The 16,672-nt window shown below is 54.7% G+C and overlaps 1 protein-coding gene across 1 annotated transcript; it reads right to left on the reverse strand.

Moving 5' to 3' along the window:
• Positions 1-178: 178 nt before the first annotated feature.
• MAP3K10 (mitogen-activated protein kinase kinase kinase 10) lies at positions 179-16,174 on the reverse strand. Its single transcript, XM_082677495.1, has 10 exons — positions 15,410-16,174; positions 11,073-11,253; positions 8,050-8,198; positions 7,396-7,571; positions 6,306-6,552; positions 4,676-4,792; positions 2,672-2,849; positions 2,460-2,572; positions 1,405-2,085; positions 179-628 (listed from the first exon to the last, which is right to left on the reverse strand). Exons 1-10 carry the CDS (start codon positions 16,089-16,091, stop codon positions 306-308), a joined length of 2,847 nt encoding a protein of 948 aa, XP_082533621.1. The 5' UTR covers positions 16,092-16,174; the 3' UTR covers positions 179-305.
• Between the last annotated feature and the right edge of the window lie 498 nt (positions 16,175-16,672).

The raw sequence follows: 16,672 nt of genomic DNA on the forward strand, positions 1-16,672 counted from the left end.
AGGACACACAGCCAAGCGTGGTAGGGGGCAGGGGTTACCTTTAATGTTGCATTTTGTGCCGAATCCCCCATGATGCCCTGTCCCTGAGTATCCCTGCCCACCCTCCCCCCCACCGCAGGGCAGGCACAGGGCCCCCCCACCCCCGGGTACAAAGGAATAAATTAATTGCCCTCCCTCCCCCCCTTCCCCAATAAATAGAGTGAGTATCCTGCCCAGGGCCTCCCCTGCCTTGTGGCACGGTGGGCTGGGGCGGGGCCTGGGGCGCTACATTCATGGCTGCCCAGGCGGGCGGTGGCGGGCAGGCCTCAGAAGGAGCCGTGGGCCCCACACAGGGGCACTGTGCTGTCCTGGCTCTGCCCCTCCATGTCCATGTCAAGCAGCGTGGGCTGCATGCTGGGGGGCCCGGGGCTCTCCGGAGTGTCCGGCCTGCTGGGAGGAGAGATGCTGAGTGTCTGGCCAAAGGAGACCAGTTTCCAGGGGTCCAGGCGGGGACGGCTGGCAGCTGGCCGGGGTCGTGGGGCGAAGGTCAGGGTGGTGGGACGGCCAGGGAACTCGGGGGGCCGACGGCGGGTGGGAAACAGGCCCTGGGGGTCGGGCAGGCGGGGGAAGTCCAGAGGATCTCGAGGGCCTGGTAAGAGAGGATCAGATGAGGTGAGTGGCGTGGGCCACAGGGTGGTGTTTAAAAGCCAGGAGCGTTTGCATGAAATTGGAATTTGACTTCTCTTGAAAAATCTGCTGATTTTGTTGGGCCCACTTTCCAGCAGGGTTTGGACCTTTACCTAGCCACCCCCCCCGCAACTGCTCAATCATCTGGGTGCAACTCTGGGCACAGTCCTTTATCTTTCAGAGCCCATTTCCTTGCTGCTACTCTAGACAAAGCCCTCATCCCTCGCACCTCTCTGACACTGGGCCAGGTTCACAAAGACCCACAGACTCCTCAGGCATGTTGCTGTCTGTGAATGGGGATGACAGCACCTTGCTCCATATGTGAGGATTAAATAAAATGGTAACAGTAATTGTAGAACAACTAGCACAGTGCCTGATAGGAAGCCCTTAGCTCCTATCCGTTCTAATCATTGTGAGTTAGTAAACTATACAGAACAGGGCATAGCACATGGGTATTAGCTCTAGTAATTGTTGTTGCCATTAATGTCACCCGCCTGGCCCCTGTAGGCATTAGAGTTTGCCAGCCCTACTGCACCCTGCGTCTCAATTACCCAGGGACTCACAATGCCTCACAAAGCAGTGGGGGCCATGGGGACACAGGCCCCCCCTCCCCTTGCTAAGCAGGGGAGGATGCCTTAGCATCCAGGGGGTCGTCGCTGGGCTGGGACACAGGGCTTTGGCGGGGGGCACGGGAGATGGGCCTTTTTCTGCGCCGTGGGCGCGTGGAGCCTCACTCACCAAGGCCAGGGCCGGTGGGCTCGGGCGCCCCCCGCTGCCCCAGCGCCCCGTCTGACGGCGTCCTCCGGTGCCCGCGGCTCACAGCGCGCGCGGCCGTGACGTGGGTGGGTGTGAGTGACTGGCGGGGGTCCTTCTTGAAGCTCTCCAGCTCCAGGTCCACCAGGGGGTTGGTGCTGGGCGCGGGTGCGGGTGGGGAGGGCGGCGGGGAGGGCGCGGCCGGCGCGGCCTCGTCGCTGTCGGAGCGCAGCAGCGAACGCGTGGAGTTGCAGTCGGACACCGACGACAGCGACACGAGGGTGGCCGAGGGCGCCAGGCCCGGGCCGGGGGCCGCGTCATCGCGGCGGCTCGGGGAGCGCCCGGGTGGGCTGAGGCCCCGCGGGAAGCGGCCGCCGCGGGGGAAGAAGAGGCCATCGAGCCAGCTCCGCGGCTCCTCGCCGTTGACCGAGCGCACCTCGGCCACGTCGGCGCCCAGGCCCACGGCGCCCAGCAGCGTGGCGCAGCCCAGCAGCGCGAGCTCGCAGCGCCGCCGGGAGCCGTGCCCGGGCCGGGCAGGCGGCGTTGGCTCCCACGGCGCCCGCGCCCCGGGGGAGGGCTGGCTGGGCAGCGGCACCGTGAGGTAGGACGGGGTGGTGTAGGGCGAGGGGGGCACGCTGCTGCCTCCGTCCGCCTCCGCGAACTCCTCTGCAACCGGGAGAGGGCCGTCACTGGACTCGACTCACTTAACTCTAGGCGCTTGGCCCCTCGGCCCACCCCCCTCGGACCTGGAGGCAAGGGGTTGCCCCAATGAAATGACCCCTCCAACAAGAGCACCAAGGCCCACTAAGCGGGGTTCTCGACTATTTCTCCCCTCAAACCCCCTCCTCCGGGGAACGATCCCCACACCCCAGGGACCGGCTGCTCCCATTCCAGGTATGTGTCCTACCCTCTGGCCCAGTGAAATCCGGCTCCCTCCTTGCAGCCCTGGGGAATGGTCACCCCTTGGTCTTGGGTTACGGTCCCCTTTGCCAGGTAATATTCCTTCCCCCTCCCTTTTAAAGGCACCCTCACCCTCTTACCCATCTCATTGAGGCTAGCAAAGCCTGGGGTGATGGGAGTGTGTTTGGGGGATTTGCCCAGGTTGGGGGCACTTGATGACCACTGTTTGCTTCCTTCTCCCAGGGCCTTCAGCCTGCAGGGGTCACCAAAGATGGGGGGTTATAGGCCTCCTGGCTGCCAAGGGCCTGGGGAAGAGGCACAGGGTGTGGGATGGGCTCCATGTAGCCAATACCTCTCCTCTCCTCCAGCCCGCTCCTTCTGCAGCGTGGAGCTGGGCCCCCAGGTCCGGCCCTTCTTCTTGCCCCCAACCAGTTCTTCCTTCTTTGGGGGTCCACTGTTGCGGCCCCATGTCCCACTGCCACCACTGCTGCTGCCACTGCTGCTACCTCCACCACCATCCACAGGAGTCACTGGGCCGAGAGAAGCCACTTGGTTAGTGGGTCTTAGTCTGTCCCCGCTGAGCTCCCAGCCTTACTCTTCTCCCCTTGGTCCTACCCTCCACCTGGAAGCCCAGGGGAGCTTGGACTCCAACTCCAATCGTGACCCTCCCCTGCTCTACATCCTTCCATAGCTCCCCACTGCTGTCAGGACGACGTCCAGCTTCCTCAGTTTCATCACCCGTCACTTCTCACAGCCTATACCTTTCAGCCATCCATTCATTCCCAAAGGTTTACTAGCACGTGCTATGTGCCAAGCCCGTGGCAGGTCCTGAGAAGACAGCAGTGGTCAAAGCAGACAAAAGTCCCTGCCCTGGGGACTTCCCTGGTAGTCCAGTGGCTAAGACTCTGCACTCCCACTGCAGGGGGCCCGGGTTCAATCCCTTGTCAGGGAACTAGAGCCCACATGCTACAACTAAAGATCCCACACGGGGCAACGAAGATCCTGCAAACCACAACTAAGACCTGGTGCAGTCAAATAAATAAATAAATAGTAAAAAAAAAAAAAAAAAAGTCCCTGCCCTGAGGAGTTTGCGTTTTAGTGGGTGAAGACAGACGATCAACAAGAGTCACACTAGGTACATCACCTGGGTAGGGGGCTAGGAGGTGATAAGCGCTGTGGGAAATACAAAGCAGGTAAGGGGTTTGGGGAGTGAGGGAAGGTCTCATGTGTGAGGAGGAGAAATACGAGCAAAGACTTGAAGGAGGCGAGGGAGCGAGTCAGGCTGATACAAGGGAGAGGAGCCTTTCAGGCAGAGGGAACAGCAGAGGCTGAGGCCCTGTGGAGTGTTCTGGAGCAGACTTGTTCCCTGCAGCGTCAGTTGCTCTCTCTCCTCTGTTCCTATCACATGTTGAACGTACCCCGATGCTAGTCCTGACTCACTGTTTGGTCATTATTTGTCTTTGCCTCCCCCCAGGAGAATGACCTCTGGGGCCTGGTACAAAGCAGGTGCCCAAACAGAAGTGTGTGTAGGGGGTGGTGTGTGGGGCGAGGCCAGGGGTGAATGATGGGGCAGAACAGACTGGGGAGCCGGCCGGGTACCCTTCAACTCATCAGCAAACCCTGACAGCTGTACCTCTGCCCCATGTAGCTGACTCACCCTCTCCCCTCTTCAAGGCCCCCGCCCTGGCCCAGCCCCCTCGTCTCACCTGTCTCCCACCTTGACTCCTGCTGTCCTCCAATCCCTACTCCTCACGGTGGCCAGAGGGAAAAGGTTAACTTTACCACGTCACTGCCTTGCTCACAGCCCTCCAGAGACTCCCCCGTCTCATTTAAAATAAAATCCAGATTCCTTATCCCAGCTCTTAAGGCCCAGTGTGATCCTCCCCTGCTGAACCCTTGACCATAAGCCTAGTGCTGTCTCTCCCATTCATCCTACTCCAGCCAAGTTGGCCTTCCCAGCTGATAAACACACCATGCTTGTTCCTGCCTCTGGGCCTTCGTCTTTGCTGTTCCCTCTGCCAGGGATGCTGTTCCTTCAGATCTCTGCATGTGTCACTCCTCCTTACCATTGCAGGTCCCTGCTCAAACCTCAGCTTCTCTGACAGGCCTTCCTTGTGATTTCAACACAGCAACTCTTCTGTTTTATCCCCTTCCCTGATTTCCTTTATAGCGCTTATCACTACAGGAAATTATCCTGCTCACCAGCTTGTTTACTTGTTGTCTGTTTCCCCTCATGAGAATGAGGGAGGGGACCCTGCCCACCTGGTCCCCTGGTGTTGCTCTGGCCTGGTACAAGGTATGTGCTCAGAGAAGTCTGTTCACTGACTGACTGGTCAGGGCCTTGGGAGATACTCACGGCGAATGGCCCTCAGCCGGGGGATGATGCTGGGGCTTGCGGGTGGGCTGACCCCATCGGATCCTTTCCGTTTGTCCAGGGTTGGAGAGGCCTGGACTGTGATCTTATGTTCAAAGCCTGCGAAAAGAAAGACTTCCCTAAGCACACGGTTCCATGGGTAGCCAAAGAGCGGTTCCCTTTGTAGAAGGATAGAAGGAATGCTACCATTTGGTATTCCTTCATGCGGTGGTTCTCAAAGTGTGTTCCCAGACCAGCAGCATCAACGTCAAGTGGAAACCTCTTGGAAATGCAGATTCTTGGGCCCTCCCTTAATCAGGAACTGTGGGGGGGAGGTGCAGCAATCTAGCTGCGGTGTAAAGGCCCCCCCGTTACCTCTGATGCACACTCGGGTCTGAGAGCTGCTGCCCTGAGGATCTAGGCCTGAGTGTCCAATACGGTGGTCATTAGCCACACACGGCAAGTGAGCGCTTGAAATGGGCTTGTGCAGCTGAGGAACTGGAGAGTTCTACCTTTATGTCATTGTAAGTAATTCAAGTTTACCTTTCAAAACAGACCCTCAGTTCAGTCATCGGAAACATTTAGGCATGTTTGGAACAACTTTGGTATGTGGATCTGCCTTTTCAACTGTACATTTTATGAAATCTAAATACAGCTCAAGATTTTCTGATGAAAATTTAGAGCCCAGATTGAGATGCACTGTAAATATAAAATACACCCTGGATTTCAAAGATTTAGTGTGAAAAAAAGAAGCTAAAATATCTCATTAACAACTTTTCTCGTACTGACTACATGTGAAACTACAACATTTTGGGTATATTTGGCTAAACAAAATATACTAAAGTTAATTTCACCTGTTTTTTCCCCTTTTTCATATGGCTACTAGAAAACGTAAAATTACACATGTGGCTTGCATTGTATTTCTGTTGGCTGGTGCTATTCTAGGCACTGCTTTAGGGCTTGTAACATCTCTTGTAACAAAGAGAGAAAAATCAGTATGATGTGCCTTCTGATGTTACCTAGGAAGCAATATTTAAAAAAAAAAAATCAAACCTGAACTTGAAACTGATTAAGCCCTGAGATCCAACTATTAGGTTGAGCCATGTGAAACTTCTGTTTCCGTAGGTCAAGAATGGCTGAACGTCAGCAGTTTCACATGGTTTAACCTAATACCAGTTTATAGGAAATTCGGGGGACAGAGCGACATGTTAAAAGATACCAGGGAGATGCAAGCAGCAAAATCAGACTGTGGGAAATGCTACAGGATAAATGATGCAGTTCCTCAACCAATTATTGGCAAGGAGGAAAAAAAGGTATCAAACAAATATTAAAAGATATTAAACAAATTGCTGGGAGATAAAACTATAAGGAAAAGTAAGGAAGTGATTGCCCTAAAAGTCAAGACAGGGGTTACTCTTAGGGAGTGGCAGGGGGACGTGTTTGGACAGGGCGTGTGGAGGCATATGGGGTGGCTGTAGGTTCTCCCTGCTTTCATGGGAGAGATTCTACTAATGTGTGATATATTTAGCAATAAAAAAGTTTAAAAATAAATAAATAAAAGGAAGAGATAAGCCCCGGGTCAGGGATGCTCTCAGAGGCCTCTCGGGGATGCTCAGGGGACGTGGGCGGGTACCGGAGGGCAGGCTGATGTGGCTGCTGCCTTCTCGCAGCTTGAGCAGGCGGCTGCGCTTGAAGTTGCCCCTGCGTCTGCGGACCCTGGGCTTCTCCTGGCTCAGCTGGCACATGAGCAGGTGCAGCTCCCGCTCCACGATGTCCATCTCGCGCTCGGCCAGCTCCTGCTCGCGCCGCCGCAGCTGCTCTTCCTGGAACCGCTGCTCCTGCGCCGCCCGTAGCAGCTCCTCCTCGCGGCTACGGAGCTCCTGGAGAGGAGATGAGGGGCTTGGGGCTAGGAGCTTAGCTACTCTGCCCCTGGGGATGGCTCCAGGGCTGCTGGGTCTGGTTGGTGTCCTGCTCAGGGCTGTCCTGCTGTGGGGCAAATGGGGGGCACAATCCAGCTTACACTTCACTAGCCAGGCTGGGTGCCAGGGCAGGGGACTGTCTTAGCTCAAAGAAAGGGGTGGCTTTTCTTTTTTCCTTCCTCTTTGATTTTTAATTTTTTAAGTCTTCAATTTGGAAAACATCCACAAAAGGAGAGAAAAGTGTGCCCCATGTACCCATTGTCCAACTTCAATAATTTTCTATACTTTGCAAATCTTTTTCATGTATCACCTTCCTTCTCTCCTCTCTCCCCATTTTTGCTGCAGGATTTTAAAGCCAGTCCCAGACCTCATGCAGTGTCACTTGTAAGTACTTCAGTGCACGGTGCCTTTTTTTTTTTTTTTTTGCGGCATGCGGGCCTCTCACTGTTGTGGTCTCTCTCGTTGCGGAGCACAGGCTCCAGACACGCAGGCTCAGTGGCCATGGCTCACGGGCCCAGCCGCTCCGCGGCATGTGGGATCTTCCCAGACTGGGGCACGAACCTGTGTCCCCTGCGTCGGCAGGCGGACTCTCAACCACTGCGCCACCAGGGAAGCCCCTGAGGGTGCCTTTTTTTAATCAACCTTCCAACAGGAGGCTGTCTTTTCTTAATATGCAAGAAAGGCTCCCTTGGCCCTGCATGGACCCAAAGACCCCTGGGCTCAGGGGAAGGGACTCTGCCCCATCCAAGGCATCAGAACTCAGGGATCTTGCTCCATCCCTCCCACCTTGCCTCCTGCCTTCACCTTCTCCTTGGTCCGGAGGTCATCGAACATGTGTTGAATCTCCAGCTTCCAGTCTTCCTGCAGTGAGTGGAAAGACTCCAGCGGCATCTGGAACAGGGCTGACTGTTCGATGACTTCAAGTTGCTTCAAGATGCTGCCAAAATCTGGCCGCCCGTGGGGGTCTGGGTCCCAGCATTCTGGGGTGGGGGTGGAGAGGACAGCAGTGGGAGTGGAAATGTCAGTGGCCATGCTCTGGGGCATCGGCCTGCTCAGTGGAGGCAGGACTTTAAGGGGCTGTGGACAAACAGCTCCCATGGAGCCGAGGGGAAGGAATTCAAAGCCAAATTCCTGGCAGTGTTTCACTTGGTGAAACTCTGGGGAGAGAAACTCAGGGACCTGTTCCCTGACTGGTGGTAGAATCGAGGATCAGGGAGGAATCCCAGGGCCAGTGAGTCCTAACAGGTTGCCCTCAAGAGCTGTGGGCCCAGCCAGAACACAGGTCTGGAGGCCACGGAGCCAACTGTGGGGGAGACTGTTCATGGTCCCATGGTTCCAGCCCCTTGTCCCTCACTCCTGGGCCCAAAGGTATGGATGGGTGTGAAAGAGTGAGGTCTGGGCCTGAGGGCCCCTGCCACCCCTAGCTGAGCCTACCCTCTCCACGGGGCCCTGGCTCACCCTCCAGTAGGCGGGCAAAGGGCTCGGGGCATGTGGAGGGAATGGGCAGAGTCAGCTTGTTCATAGCCACACCATATGCCACGGCCAAGGCGTCGATTTCACGGTAGGGGACCTCACCCGTCAGCAGCTCCCAGAGCAGTACTCCGAAGCTGCAGGTGGGGGAGAGGGAGGGGTGATGCCATAGCCCACCCTAATCCCCACCTACACCCCAGCCCTGCCTCCAGTCCCATGGTGGGCCTCCCTCCCCCCAGCAGCCAGCCCTGGCAATGAGGCTGCAAGAACCTGATTTGACCTCTATCGGCCTGATCTGGTGGGGTTGGTTCTCTGATGTCTCTCCTTTGCCCTGCCTCTCTTCTGCCTGAAAACCTTCAGTGGGTTCCCCATGCCCACTGAGCAAACCCACCCTTCTTAGCTCTGATCTTGATGACCCCTGCAGCCTCGCCTCTAAACACTCTCAGCCCCGTACCACCCCCAGCTTCATCTTGCAGCCATGCTAAACAGTTGAACAAACGCTGTTCTTCCTAACCTCTGGCCTTTGCACATGCTGTTCCCTTGGTCGAGAACACCCTTTCCTTTGCCTAACGGTCCTTTAAGTCACAACTCAGGTGCCCCCTCTACCTGGAAGCCTTCCTTGATTCCACAGCCTCCAAAGCAGGGTTGGAAGCCCCTTCACTATGTTTCCATAGAACCCTCTGCACTTACCTCTAAAAACAAGTTAACACTATTTAATATTTATAAAGCACTTACTCCAGGCCAGCACTGCTCGAGGCCTCACAACAGTCCTGTAAGGCAGAAGGCACTGGAATGACCCTCATTTTATCCAATGAGCAGGTGCAGGCAGAGAGAGGTTAAGCTGTTTGCTTAAAGTCACACTGCTCATAAGTGATGGAGCCACACTGAGACTTAGGTCTGTCTGACGCCCACGACAGCGTCCTTAATGGCTACATAATTCCAGAGCATGCATCACTGTGCTACGATCACCTGCGTGTCCATCTTCTCCAGTAAACTGTTCTCCTTCTGGATCCTGATCCCTGTTTCATGCAGTGCCCAACACGTAGTAGATCCCCGTGCTCCCCCGTTCCATGCATTCATTCAACATACACTTATTAAATGTCTGCTGTGTGCCAGGCATTGTTCCAGGTACTGGAATAAGTTAGACACCACCCCTGCCCTCATGCAGCTGACAGCGTCCCCTCCTCTCAGTGACAGCACTGGTAAATTTGAGCTGGGCAAATGCTGCCTGAAATAATTTTCCATCCTCCTTTGCATCTAAGTGTGCCCATATGGCAACGGTTCTGGCCAGTGGGATATAGAAGAGTGTGTAGTGTGCAACTAACTTCCAGGAAGTGTCCTTAAAGGGAAGGGGTCCCCTTTCCTCTTTTCTCCTTCCTCCTGGTTGGAATATAGACATAAAATCTGGAGCTCAAGCAGCCATTTTGGACCATGAAGTGGACTTGGGAATGGAGGCTACACAAGGTGGAGAAAAGTAACAGTGGCTTGTAACTGGAGGGGGCCAGACCCTCCCCTCACAGCCTCTCCCACGTCTCTGGAAACCTGTGGGGATGTTTTGATTGTCACAGTGACTGGGGAGTGCTACTGACATTTGGTGGCTGGGAATCATGGATACTTAACATCCTGAAAGGTACAGGACAGTACCACACAAGGAAGAATTATCCTGCCCAGTGTCAATGACACCACAGTAAAAAACCCTAATTTAGGACTCAATCCCTAATGCTGGGGGTACTAGATCGTGTAAAAGCCATGGGCTTTTACATGACAGCAAAAACATCAGTCTTGTTTTTATTTTGGGTTTTCTGTTCCTTGCCACTGAAATATGGCTCCTATAAATGTTTGGGACCATAAATGAATGCCTTATGTGAAGCAAGACTAAACTTCCCCCCAAAGGACTGCGCTGCTCTAGTTGAGAATTCCTGTCCTATTTGTTTGCCCCAATACCATGACTTTGCAGCTTGGTCCACCTGGAGCCTCAGCCGGGGAATGATCTTGGTTTGGCTGCCCACCGCAAGGAGAAGGTTAAGTTTCTGCTGTCACCAGGTCTCGCAGGCAATGAACAGCCTCCTCATTGGCCTCCTGCCCCAACTCCTGTCCCCTACAATCCATCAGGCGAGGGAGCCTTTGCGATGTTAAATCAGATCGTGTCGTTCACAAAGGCCTCTAATGGCTTTCCAGTGCACTTAGAATCAACCTGGATCTACTCCCTCACCTGCAAGGCCCTCCGGCTCTCCCTCCCCCATCATTTCCTACTACTTTCCTCCTTGCCTGCTCTGCTCCAGCCACATGTTCCTTTCTGGAACACACCATGCTCCTTCTCACCTCAGTTCCTCCTTTGTGGAAGCTGTTTCCTCTTCCTGGAAAGCCTCTTCTCCTAAACTTTGCACGATCGGCTCCTTGTCATTCAGAACTCAGCTCAAGTACCACTTCTCAGAAAAGCCTTTCCCAAAGTCACCTGCAGCCCTCAGAGTGCCTTTCAATCAACCTCCTAGCTCGTAACACTGTCTAGTACTTTTCTGGTGGATTAACTTACTACCTTTTAAAAATTATTTTTATAATTTCAACTTAAAAACAGGCTTTTTTAGCTTCTGAGGTATGTATTATTCCCGTGGGCAGGAAATGGGTCTGTTTTTATATACTGCTGTATCCCTAGCTCCCAGTGCAGTTGGATGGATGAATGAATGAATGAATGGTTACCTTCAAAGGTCTCAATTTCCTGTTTGATGAGTGGGGGCAGAGTAATGGATGGTGTTTGAGGGGTCTTTGGTGCTGACCACCTATCTTTATACTCCTGGAATTTTCAAACGTAATCCAAGTCCTCCTCAGCTGCCACTTCTGCTGGCAGAGCAGCCGCCTGCTTTTGTGCTTGTCTGATGGTCTGACCTTGCTGGCGGGCCCCTTTGCCAGACTCGGATCCCCGCTGCAGTGGCAGACCGTCCCTCCCACTCTGCCGTTTCCCCCTTCCTCCCTCCTCCCTTCCCAGGAGGCCTCCCCTGTCCCACCGTCAGCACCTCCAGACGTCACTGCTTTTGGAGAACAGGGAGAGACGGATAACCTCCGGAGCCATCCAGGCGTAAGTCCCCGCAGCGCTCATTTTGGTGGTCTTGTGCCACTCACGGGCGAGGCCGAAGTCTGTGATTTTGAGCACCGTATCTGCGAGGTTGTGGTTCTCGATGGCCTCCAGAATAAGGACTGTGGGTAGGAAGAAAGGTGGGTCACCCCAGACCTGCTGGCTGCAGCCCCGTGTGTCCTGCCCCCGCCTCAACTGGAATCTCCTACTTGTTGTCTCCCTGTCACCTGGGGTCGCCCCCCTCTGCAGCAGCTCCTTTCCTGGCCTCGAAGACCATGAACGCTTTCCTGATGGTCTAATCCCTGCCTCAGGCTCCCATGAGGCGTTGGGGAGCTTCTCCTGAGTTCACTGGCCTCCTGACTCCAACTTGGGCTCAGGGGAGCTCAGTGAAATGTCGATCGCCATGGCCTTGGTTCTCCTTGGTCCAGGCCTTGAATTCCCAACCACCGCAGAAGTGACAACTACAAACCATAAGCAGAAGGGGATGGTTTTCCTTTCTTTTTTATCACCTGCTGTGGGTAGCTGCATTCATGGCCCCAATTCTGCTCCTTTCTGTGTCACACTCTTTGTATCTCCACATCCTTTACTCTGGGTTGGCCGTATGACTTGCTTTGTCTGATAAAATGAGGCAGAAGGGACAGAATGCTAGTTCCAAGCCCAGGCCTCTCATGTCTGCTTGCCCTCTTGCCCTTCTGCCATCACTATGAGAACATGCCTCGGCTAGCCTGCTGGTCCAAGGAACATGAGAGGTACTCGGAGCAAAGCCTTTCCAGCTGAGCCCTGCCTAAATCAGTTTACCCTCCATCAGGCCTGCAAATGTATAAGCAGTAATAAAGGACACTGAGTTTTAAGACACCAAGTTCAGGGATGGTGGGAGGGTTGTTACACAGCATTATTATGACAAAAATCTGACTGATATATCCCTCAAGCATACTGAATGGTTCCAACTTACTTGCTGTCTAGGGTTATTACTAACAACAATAACAACCATGGCTAGTGTTTATTAGGAGCCTATTATATGACAGGCACTGTGCTAAGCCCTTTATACAAATTAACTAGCAAGCAACCCACTTTATTGACTAGCAAACTGAGGCTCAGAGAGATGAAGTCACTTGGCCGAGATCACACAGCTAGAAAATGGTGGGGGGAGTTCGCGGGTGGCCTAGCGGTTAGGATTCCGGGCTTTCACTGTTGTGGGCCGGGTTCAATCCCGGGTTGGGGAACTGAGATCGCGCAAGGCGCACAGTGTGGCTAAAAAAAGAGAAAATGGTGGGGCAAAGACCCAAACTAGATCTGTCATCAGAGTCCAATCTCTTAACTGCCATGATATTCTGCTACCTTCTGTCACAGAAGGTAGTGTACAGTAGTATCCTGCCTGGGTTTGAATCCCAGCTCTGCCACTTATTCGTTGCATAATCTTATTTACTTTATTTTTAACACTATGATTTCTCCTCTGTTAAATGGAGATGATAATGGCATTGACCTTCTAGGGTTGTAGTAAAGAATTATTTCCTGAAGCAATAGTAGGCCCTCTAAAAGCATCAGCTCTCTTTATTAGTGTGTGATGTTGCCATAACTGTTCCTTATGTCTCCACCTTTATCTTTGGCCATTCCTGGCTACTTCTCCAATCATCATAACAATGAGGCAATTCTGCTGTCATACCTATTTGGCAGATGAAGAGACTAAGTTTTAGAGAGCTCAGACCACTGCCCAAGGTAACACTGTTGGTAATCTTGTCCCTTCTTTAAAACCCAACTCAAATGTCACCTCCTCCTGGAAGCCTCTCGAGACTCTCTAGCATGTGACTCTACCTCCCAGAAGTTCTCCCTTCTCGAGTCACCAACTTTCCTGTTTGTGGAGTGACCCTGTGACAGAGGGAACACCCCATGGTCTTACACTTTATTTCTGCATCTCCCAGGCTGGGCCTAAATCAATTCACTTTAAAAAGTATTTATCTGATTATGCTACCCCTGCTTAAGGCCCTCTAATGGCTTCTACTACATTGAATAAAATATCCAAAGCACTCACAGTGGCCCCCAAGGTTAATGGGATCTGGCCCATCTACTTTTATGACCTCACTTCCTTCCACCTCTGCCTCCCTCCTGCTCTTCCGACCTCTTCGGTCTCCTTGCTGTTTCTGCAACAAGGCAGCTTCATCCCCACCTCAGGACCTTTGCCATGCCTAGATCTTTGTAAAGCTGGGTCCTCTGGGTTCAGGTCTCTGCTCAAGTGTTGCCTTCCTGGAGCTCTGATCTAAAGAGCTCCCTCTGCCTCATCCTTAATCCACTTTGTTTCCTTCAGAGTCCTTGAAACTCTCTGAAATTTTGTTATCTATTTAAATATCAACCATCTATTTTTGTTCACTAGACTATAACTTCTATGGGGGGGGGTCTTGCCTCATTCACATCTGTCTTGTCTTGTTCACATCTGTAATCCCACAGCCCAGGATAGTGCCTAGTACACTTAATTCTGCTTCAGAATTATTAGTTGAATAAAACAATGAATGAATGGCATCAGATGAGGATCTCCTCAGGGGAGGCTGAATGGGGGAAGCTGTACTGTGGAGGCCCTGTTTCCTCTGTCTCAGGCATGGAGCAGTTCCATTGCCCAAGCAGGAAGCCCTGGCCTAAGAGCCCCACCGACCCTTTGTCCAAGTGGCATTGGCTACAGAAAAACTTGGGGGCGTGGGAGCATGTCCTGATACCCCACCTGCAGGCTGTGAATCAGCAGGGATGAGGCAGGGCTGAGAAGGGACCCCAGCCTTCAAGAGGAGTGTGTTGGCAGTCCTGCCTCCATTTACCCAGCATTTCAGGAGTCAGAGCACCAGCATCAATGGAGATGGGGACCATCAGTCTGTCTTGCTCAATTCTCTGGGGCTGGTGCAGGGCTTGGCGCACCCCGGGCACTTGGTAGCTATCTATCTGTTGAGTGTATGAATGCCAGGCCTGTCAGGTAAGGAAGACTCTGTCCCTCTATTCTAGGGGCTTGCAGTTGGTGGTGGTGAGGCCTAGCAACGAACATGAAACAGGGGGATGGGGGACAAACAAACTTCAAGATGTAGAACTGACAGGAGTCAGAAATAGATGAGATGTGAGGGCTGAGGACAAAGAGAAAACCCTCACATATCACGTGAGGGCAGGGAACACGCTGGCCCCACTCACTACTGATCTCTCTTGCTTAGTATATGATTTGGCCCAGTAAATACCAAACGAAAGAATAAACTGAACAAATAAATGCAGAAATGAAAGGGAGTGACATGAGGCAGAGGAAGGACGGGACAGCCAGGAAGGTAGGATTTTTTTCCCTGCTGTATCGTAAGGGTCAGGACAGGGCCTAATACACAACAGGTGCTCGGGAAATATCCGGGAAATGAATGAATATCTGGGGAATGACTGTGAGTGCTGTAAGGGCAGAAACCACGGCTGTTTTGGTCCCTGCTGGGCTTCTACTTGATAGGTGCTCAATTAATATTTGACATCATGAGAAGCTCCTTGAACTAGATGTAGGTTCTGGGGAACCTTGCCTTCCATCTGGCCCCAGACCTCATTCAACCAACCAATCAACTTCTGAAAGTCTATGACAGGCCAGACAGCTTGGATGTTTTTACATAAGCTGCATCCCTTTTCCTCCTCCCTCATCCTTCCCAGTGTGTCTTGGCTAGCTGGGGCAGAGGCCTAGGAGGACACCAGGAAATGGTTCTCAACTGAGGGCTAGTCTGCCCTCCAGAGGACATTCGGCAATGTCTGGAGACATTTTTGGTTGTCATAACTGGGGGATGGGGGGTGGAGAATGCTAATGGCATCTAGTGGGTAGAGGCCAAGGATGCTACTAAGTAACCTACATCACACAGGACAGCCCCCTGCAATCATCTGGCCCCAAATGTCAATGGCGCTGCGACTGAGCAACCCCGACTCCAGGCCAGGTTCCATCTGTCTCTGCCTGGTGGACTCTGGCAGCGTGGCTGGACAGTGCGTGCCATGAGGGCAGGCACTGTACCTGTCCTGTTTACAGCAGGGAGCACAGGGCCTGTCACACTGTTCATTTATACATGTTTATTGGGCTACTGTGACTGTAGCCTAGGAGGCAGGTATTCCTTCAACCTTTCTGGGCCTCCTTTTCCTCTCTTAATGGGGCAAGGACTGCCTCACCTGGCCCTGAAGGTATACTGCTGCCCCTTCTTGCCCCAGGCAGTGTCTTCTGGCGTCCCCATCCCGCCACCTAGGCTTGTCCTCACAAGGTTCTACGGAAGCAAGTTTTTTGGGGAGGACACCACTTACTGTTGATGGACTTGAGGTCCCGGTGGATGATGGGCACCGGGGCATCATTGTGTAGGTAGTTCATGCCCCGGGCCACCTGCACAGCCCAGTTGACCAGCACGTGAGGGGGCACCCTGCGCCCTGCCAGCACCCTGCTCAGTGCGCCCCCTCTGGCATACTCCATCACCAGGCAGAGGTGTGGGGGGCTGAGGCAGGCGCCCCTGAGGGCAATGATGTTGGGGTGCTGCAGGGCTCCGAAGAGCCGGGCCTCCTGGCGCACCTGCTCTGCTGTCACTGCTGGGTCCCGTTCAGGGTCCAGCCGGGCGGCCTTGACCGCCACCTCCTCGCCATGCCACAGGGCCCGATAGACCTTGCCAAAGCCCCCTACACCGATGATCTCCTCCAGCTGCAGCTCGTGGAAGGGGATCTCCTGGGGCAGCTGGAGGTCCGCGGGCGCGGCGGGGGTGCCAGGGGCCACGTAGTTGCTGGGGAAGACGCCCACACGGCCGCTGGGTAGCCGCCCGGTCCACCAGCCCTCGTCGCCCGACACGGCACAGTCCTGGGAAAGCACCTGGACGCGGTCACCCCTCCGCAGGGTCAGCTCCTCCTCGCCCGCCGCCTCGTAGTCGAACACTGCGGTCCAGACGGGCCCCGCGGGGGTCGTGCCCCACTCCTTGGCCGCCCCCAACTCCTCCTCCTCCATGGGGGTGGGGCCAGGGGCTGCGGGAGGCCGCTTCACACAGGCTGCCCGCGGGATGCAGAGGGCGGGCCCCGGCGGCCAGGATGGGGGGCAGTCCCTGCGGGTTCTAGGGGGCTCCTGGGGGCCATGGCTGGGGGGCCCTCCGCAGGAGCAAGAAAAAGCCTCTTTAAAAGGGCAGGGTTGTCCCCTCTGATTCAGCTGTCCAGGCAGGGTGGGGTGGGGGAAGGGCGGCGGGTTCACCTCTCCCCCCTAAACGTCAGGGCGCTAAGAAGGCCTGGCCGCGCGGCTGCCGAATTCCTGCCGGGGTCCGCCGGTGGGGGACGAGGGTGAGGGAAGCAGGCAGCCCCCTTCCCCGCGCCTCTCACCCCGCGCAGCTCCACCGGCGGCCCCCGGCTCCGCATCCCGGGCCACGATCGCCGGGCGGGCGGGGCTGGCGGAGCCCCCCCCACCCAGGACGGGGTGGCGCGCCCCTCGGCCTCCTCACGCTCGGGTCGGCCGGGCGGCCCCCATCCTCAGCATCGGGCTCCCGGTCGGCCCCAGCCCCTGCCCCCGCCCGCGCCGCTTCCCGGGGCCGCAGGCAGTGC

This window comes from Grampus griseus, assembly GCF_964374135.1.
Source record: "Grampus griseus genome assembly, chromosome: 19".
Taxonomy (NCBI): Eukaryota; Metazoa; Chordata; class Mammalia; order Artiodactyla; family Delphinidae; genus Grampus; species Grampus griseus.

Coding starts and splice junctions, on each gene's coding strand:
- MAP3K10 (XM_082677495.1), bottom strand. CDS start 16,091: ATGGAGGAGGAGGAGTTGGGGGCGGCCAAGGAGTGGGGCACGACCCCC. Junction 8,199..11,072: donor AAAAGCAGTGACGTCTGGAG/GTGCTGACGGTG, acceptor CCCCACCTGCAG/CTTCGGAGTACTGCTCTGGG. Junction 629..1,404: donor GCCCACCGGCCCTGGCCTTG/GTGAGTGAGGCT, acceptor CTCTCTTACCAG/GCCCTCGAGATCCTCTGGAC.